Raw genomic sequence first — 7,828 nt, forward strand, 5'->3', positions numbered from 1 at the left:
AAGTTTTATTTCTTACACAGTGCACCATTTAGTAGTCCTCCTTTGAATGGTTTCTAGTGTTTAGCCAAGCCACACTGTGACACAATGTTTTGAGTGTCTTCTCCAGATGGAAAATAATTTTCAGAGTGTGAAAGGAAGTCTTGAACTGAATCGGGTTGTGGGTGCCTATGTAATAACTGCTTTTTATTCCCAGTCTGACCCTGCCCACATAATGTCCATGGTAACTAGTGACTATGCAAAGTTATGGCTGCTTCAATATTGTCACAGGGCCAAAATTCTCAACTAGAACCTTTGTCTCGTGGCGTTAGAGATTACTACATTTTTAGAACTTTTGGTAATAAATACACTTTCACAAAGTTATTGTGGCTATGGCTTTGGTAAAGTAATTTCTACTTGCACATATTAGGTAGCACAGAAGTGTACTCTCCCACAATTGCACAATATACTAAACAGGAGGATAGTAAATTATGCATGTTATTGTTTTTCAGCTTCCATTCCATCTTACTCTCTCAATTGTGGTAAACCCTGGTCAGCTAGCTATGTTTCTCATAAAGGGCATGGTTCTTTAAAGATCACTTTGCTAGTGAGGTTATCTATCAGGTTTCATGAGCACCGTGAGGTCCCCCAAACAATTTAGACAGGTAGCTAGTGCTTTATCTTGCTAAATGTGGTTCTGGATGTGAAAGGGAAACACATAGATTACAATATGATGTTAAAAAATAGGTTTTGCGTGATTTCTTTCCATGCCTCAAGTTTTAGATAATTGGGCTGTAAATACATAAATGTCTGCAAACAGCTAGTGCAAACACCTTTTAAAAAATGTGCATTAAAACTGTGTAGATGCCCTAATAGATCTAAGGAATTTCAGGAACCATTAAATGGACATGAAATATAACATTTTTCTTACATGATCGAGATAGAGCATAGAATTTTTTAAATGTTTGCTTTGTTCTCATGATATTCGTGTTATAGAAAAAACCTAGGTAGGTAGAGTGCTTGTGTCTGGAGCACTACATGACAGCAAACAATGCAACCATCTAGTCCTCTTACAGATATCTTATATACATAGTTCTTATCAGCAGAGGCCAGGAAGGCATAGAGGGGACATGCACCCCTACTAGACACAAAGGGATCATTAACTGGAATAACATTAATAAATAAAAAGTGGCATAGAATGTTTGAGGCATCAAACCATAGAACTACCCTTCAAAATGCGTTGCTTCTCTAAATGTTGCTGCCCAAGAGACAGGTCTAGTTCTCTTGGGCAAAAATACACCCATGTCTGTAGGCGTTGGTTGCATATAAACATGTAGCACAAAACATGTAACCCAGTTTAATAAGTTAAATAATAATGCAGCAAATATATCAAATGATAAACTGTCTCCTTTGTAAATGAGTTTGTTAATACAGGTTAAAAGTCCTTATGTCTCATAAATACCACTACACAAAGTGGGTTTGTTCTGACACTGGATTTATTAAACAAATCTGTACAAATTCCACCAGTCGCCACATTTTATACATGCACATAAAAGAAAAATATGTTTAAACAATATAAAAAATAAAATAGAAACAAAATAACAAGGATACTGGCGTGTTCTGGACATAAAGTGCAAATGAAACAGGACGCCAGCAGCACAAAAATCAGACATAATAAATACAGAATCCAACCAATAAATAAGGGTAGGGGCCGCAGGGGGCGGCTGTGCAGTTTTACAGACAGAGGAGGGGACAGCGCACATGGGCGGACTCTGACCATCAAATATTTACATATAATAAATACAGCTCATATGAGTGGAACCAGAATATTCTCTGCCACACGTCCGGCTTTGTATTTCCTTTTTTTCCAATCTTTTTATTTTTACTTCAAAATAAAGGGAAGCTCCAGTCTAATTCTCACTGTGTTCTGTAAAAGAATAATAAAAAAAACATTAATGGTGCACTTTTGTAATATGGTTAGGGATGGTAATCTGGGTGGGTTTTGGGGTGCTAGCATTTTCTAAAAGTTTGACTGGGTTCTTTCTGGGAAGGTCTTACAAATTAAGGTAGGGTACGCAGAGTAATAGTAACAACAAAAACTAGCAATTAAATCTATGAAGCGTTTAGTTCTTCTGGTTGTTGCTGTTAAAAAATATTTTATAGAGCCAAACAAAATATACATAAAGACAATACTCAATAAACTCAAGCATCTTTTTATCAAGTTATTTCTACTTGAGTGTTGGTCAAAGTATTGTGCCAAAATGTAATCTCCTACACTCATTCTTACTGGTTGATATTCATTACCCCTAGTTTAATGAATAACCAGTTGTTGCACAGACTATATATATTGACATCATATAGTAGTTATGAAGCCTTCTTCAGTTTAAAAAGATATTTAAAAAAGGCTTAGCCCTAGATGTATGACTATTTCCAACATGTTAATTTTTGCTGCCATATTTATTTTACAAAAACAACGAAACACCATTGGCACTCATGGTCCCTTTGCAATTACCTGAAATTTATTTCCTCCAACCACAGGTCTGATCCAGGGGGATCTTGCAGACTTTCCAGTGCTGAACGTTCTCTCCTTTTCCTCCTGTCCTGCTCCTTACGTTTTCCTGGCTTTCCCTTCTTCTTTTTGCCAGGTATCTTAGGAGGGGGCTCCTTGTAATTAATAGGTTTGTGTGTTTCCTGTGTTAAGTGAGTTGCCACACCTTCCTCCTCCCCTACCAGTCTTAAGCTATTGAAGTTTTTGGTGCTTGGAGCAGGACGCAAAGTCTCATCAGGCAATGCACGTATTTCTGCTGTGTTCACTCCCTCGATTAGGTTCTGCAAAAATATTCTGCGCCTAAGCTCCTGTAGAGAGCGACCTTTGTCATGGAGTAGCTGGTGCTCAGACACTGCTCTTCGCCTGTAGGGAAAAACAATATTTTATTTTAGAGAGATTGCTCATTTACAAGCACACATCATCAATATATCTGGGCTAATACACATCCTGAGCCAAGAATAATTTTACATAAAATTATCATAGGAGGTTTTATGAATCTGTGTTACAAACTAAAAGAAAATAGTACATTAATTAGTTTAACCATTAATATATGTAATATGGAGCAACAAGAGAAGTTATACTGAGTAGTTGTATTGGACAGGTAAAGATATAGAGAGTGGTAATGTAAAACAGTGAATAGTCATAAGGAGTACAGATACTGTCTAGTAGAAGGTATGGATGATTATAGAAGGATGTAAGCAGCCATTGCATGAAATAATATGTATTACAGAAGAAACTTTGGACAGTGGCTATATGGAGGTCATTATTTTTTGCTAGTGAGTGTTTACAAGGTTAAGACGAGTTATGGAGAATACAGTAAGATTAGTTATAAAGAGTGTTATATGGAAACACAAGAGCATTATATAAAACAGTTTATGGAGAAATGCAAATAGCTGTATGGAGAAGTTAGATAAAGCATGCATATGATGGAATTGTAGAAACATCAGAGAAAATAATATGGCACATTATAGAGAAACCTATAGAAAACAGTTATAACAAAGAAGTAGTGAAGTGAAAGTATTCTGCTATAAATGGATGAATACAAAGGAGCATTTTAATGATGGAATGTTTATATATAGATAATACTAATTTAATTAGAACACTGACTATTGTAGTGGCTAAATTATGATGTTCATTAGAATCTCAAATATCACCATTTTCAACTGCCTACATTCTGTTCTCAGGAGATGTTTTTATGTATTTTAATTTTTGAACAAAAAAGTGCTGTCTCTTTTTGTAAAGGTGATAAACAAAGTGCTTTCCATTTTAAAGTATATATTACTGAACACATTTTTTTAATTTTAATGGATTTAAAATACATTTTCAAGTAATTTATTTTAAGAGAAAAAAAATATATCTCTAATGAAATCTTGGGAAATCTTGGGACTTGTGGTTCCTAGAATTGTATCCCTGGCTCTTATTTGTTTTAATAATCGTACATATTTATCTATGTAGAAAACTCTTGTATAAAATGTGTAGATGGCTCCTTAATTCTCTGGCCTGGCTCTTAAGTTTGATGCAAATTTGTCAAGGAATAGAATACTTTATAATAAGTGGTTAAAATAAGCTGTAAAAGGAGTGATATTGAAGAATTATGTATGTTATTCATTAGAATGTATCCAATTAAACATTTGCATGTTGTGAAATCCACATAAATAAAGCTGTACAAGAATGTGTCTAACATGACAAATGTGGTTGCAGTACTTGATGCCAACATGAGCAGACACAATAAGTCTAACGTGCTCCAAGCATAGGGATCCAATAACATCATGATCTGCCTAACCAGACAAAACCCCAAACAAATGTGCAACACACAGACTCAAAATCTGCAGAATATTAACTGCCTGTTCTAGCTAAAGCCCTCCATTGTATTTATTGTTCAGAGATCCTAAGGTTTATAAGACGTGAAACAATTAAAGTCCTAAGCAGTCAGTGCTTTTGGAAAAAAGAAGTTCAGTAAAAAAAAAAGTTTTTTTTAATGTTTAATCAGTGTGGAGGTGCTTTTACTTTATTTGTGGGATGGTAATCCAGTATCGGCATCCCATTATTCTATTAGTAGGATTTTACATGAATGTAACATTATCATGAGTATATAGGTGGGTCACATAAGTAAGCTCAGTGTGATGAGTAGCACTGCTGTATTAGTGGTATGTCAGCTTAGCCTAAGGGTACCAGTACTGTATTAGTGGTATGTCAGCTTAGCCTAAGGGTACCAGTACTGTATTAGTGGTATGTCAGCTTAGCCTAAGGGTACCATAAGTGTATTAGTGGTATGTCAGCTTAGCCTAAGGGTACAAGTGCTGTATTAGTAGTATGTCAGCTTAGGCTAAGGGTACCAGTACTGTATTAGTGGTATGTCAGCTTAGCCTAAGGGTACCAGTGCTGTATTAGTGGTATTTTAGCTTAGCCTAAGGGTACCAGTACTGTATTAGTGGTATGTCAGCTTAGCCTAAGGGTACCATAAGTGTATTAGTGGAATGTCAGCTTAGCCTAAGGGTACCAGTGCTGTATTAGTGGTATGTCAGCTTAGCCTAAGGGTACCAGTACAATGTTAGTGGTATGCTAGAGTGGTATGTCACATCATTCCTAATCCTGTTTCAGTGAAGTATGACCATTTACGGTGTGTTTCTTCATAGTAATTAGTTGTATGCTAGAACATTAGCAATATCAGTGAAGTGTCTTACTAATGCATATATGTATTTACTGTTTGTTGGGTTTCTAAATAAGGTAGAAACCCCCTGGCAGTATACTGGAAAACTAGGTATTTTATGCAGCATGATCAAAGTCTACATAATATAAGTACACATAAGTATACTGGTGTCGTACATTGTTTATGTGAGGACTTCATAGACAGTATTAATATAAAGTCAGGTATTGACAATTTTATATAAACCAGTGAACCAGTATAGCCACAAATATTTTACAAACAATGCAAAGCTTTTTGTGTATAAATATTTATATAATGCCCTCCATAAATTAAATTACATAAATTAACTTTAAAAGTGTGTACCCCCCTGGGTATGTAATATATGTGCGTTGACCACTTGCAGTATTAGTACTCTAAGTAATATGTATGCTTTGCTAAATGACATTAAAGGGACATTAAACACCAAATTTTGATGACGATGCAGCAGAGTCATTAGTAATTTGCCAGTGCTGTATATGAATGTTGATAAAACTACACTATTAATGGGGTCTATGTATTATTTTTATACCTGCTCACTAGGTACACTACTATTGTCTTAGAAAGCTGGTGTATTGGCTGTATTAGACTTCAGGTAATCATTACCTCCCCTGCCTGGGAACCATCCTTTGAACACAATGCAGCTTTTATCTGCCATAAATATACTGTACAATTTGCCTTAGGACAAGGCTCACGTTAGTGTTAGTGAGACGCTCTCTCTAGTGCAGATATAATTACATGTCTACGGCACAAGCTGCGTGTGAGCACTTGATTCCTACCCCCACCCCCTGCCCTGGTTTCTTCTATATTTAACATAAGAATTGACTTCTCAGATACAAATTAATCCTCTAATGTGGGTGGAAATTTGACTCTACATAGGAATGGGTAAAAGGTTAATTGTGGAATTAGACTTATATAATGTACATATATTATCTACCTGTGTGTCTATCTATTTATCTATCTATCTATCTATCTATTTATCTATCTATCTATCTATCTATCTATCTATCTATATTTCCCAGTTTATCTCTCTGTCTGTCTATCTTTCAGCTGTCTTTATATCTACAAATCTACTAAACAATTACAAAATACACAGAAATAAATCAAATTCAGCGTGATATCAATATAGTGAAATGTAAACATAAAATATATGAAATAGAATGTTCACCTATATTTACACATAAACAAACAAAAAATAATATGCAAACAAGTAAGTATTATAAGTACAGATTCATACAGCCTAAAATCACTCAAACATAGTCTAGACATATGTAAAAAATGTGTATGAAGAATTGTAAATGTATAGATCTTTGGCTACCAAACACAAAGTGGCTGTTCCAGATGCCTTAATTCTATTTGGTCTGTTCTGATATTCTACCTCCTAAAGTTAATGTTTGACAAAGAGACAGATACGTACTTCATCTGTCCTTGAATAATATAATAGTACATTATATATGATTTAATACTTATTTTATTTACACACACACACACACGTGCATGCACACATACTTTGTGTATACATTTATATATACACATACACTGGTGGCTTAGTGAGGACAGAGTGGGTCTCTTACACTCTGCCGTTGAGCCCTTGTGTTGGTCTTCCATGAACTGGCAGGGAACAACTAAGGATGAAGACAGCCAAACTGCAATGTGGGAAGAGCGTCCGAAACATCCTGATGAGGACAGAGACTTGGTAACCTGTGTAAAAAAAAAAACAATAAAAAAAATCTATTAGATCCAAAAAGTTTTTAAACTAAAAGACACATATTAATATGATGGTAATAGTCAAATAAACATAAAAATAACCAAAATCAGAGACTTTACTATACCGCATTGATAATCAAAATTGATTAATAACTAGTAACTTTTCAGTTCCACACAGCCATTGACTGCACACTGACCTATTTATAACTGTCCCTAATTGGTCACAGCAGAGAAGGTAACCTAGGTTACAACATGGCAGCTCCCATTGATTTATAGACACTAAGGGGCCGATATATCATCGGTCTGTCCAACATGATCCGCTCAGCGTGTCATGTTCGACAGACATCGATGAATGCCGACAGCATACGCTGTCTACATTTATCATTGCACAAGCAATTCTTGTGAACTGCTTGTGCAATGCCGCCCCTGCAGATTTGTGGCCAATCGGCCGCTAGCAAGGGGTGTCAATCAACCTGATCGTATTTGATCGGGTTGATTGCTGTCCGCCGCTCAGAGCAGGCGGACCAGTTAAAGAGCAGCAGTCTTAAGAGCGCTGCTTCTTGACTCCTGTTTCCGGCGAGTCTGGCGGCTCGCACGGAAACAGGGCGAGTTGGCCCCACTCGGGGCATAGTAAATCGGCCCCTAAAACTTTACACTTATTTTGTCAATATTTAAACAGTTAATGAAACTTTAAAAATGACATCTACATGTATCATTCTATCTAGCATTTATTTAGTGTTTAATGTCCCTTTTAGAATAAATCAGCAGATATCCAGAACTAGAGAAGTAAGAAAGAAAACCCAGAAACATAGAAATCTGGTGACTATAATGCCATGGTACATCCAAGCCAGATACATTTATCCTCTTACTATGGATTGTAGCAGTAAAAAGAGTAGAGGATAAAAAAATGCATG

The 7,828-nt window shown here is 35.8% G+C and overlaps 1 protein-coding gene across 1 annotated transcript; it reads right to left on the reverse strand.

Moving 5' to 3' along the window:
• Positions 1-1,708: 1,708 nt before the first annotated feature.
• Positions 1,709-6,886, reverse strand: PTHLH (parathyroid hormone like hormone). Its single transcript, XM_053716232.1, has 3 exons — positions 6,782-6,886; positions 2,489-2,887; positions 1,709-1,903 (listed from the first exon to the last, which is right to left on the reverse strand). The coding sequence occupies exons 1-3, from the start codon at positions 6,880-6,882 to the stop codon at positions 1,894-1,896; spliced, it is 510 nt and encodes a 169-aa protein (XP_053572207.1). The 5' UTR covers positions 6,883-6,886; the 3' UTR covers positions 1,709-1,893.
• Between the last annotated feature and the right edge of the window lie 942 nt (positions 6,887-7,828).

Source organism: Bombina bombina, chromosome 6, assembly GCF_027579735.1.
Source record: "Bombina bombina isolate aBomBom1 chromosome 6, aBomBom1.pri, whole genome shotgun sequence".
Lineage (NCBI taxonomy): Eukaryota > Metazoa > Chordata > Amphibia > Anura > Bombinatoridae > Bombina > Bombina bombina.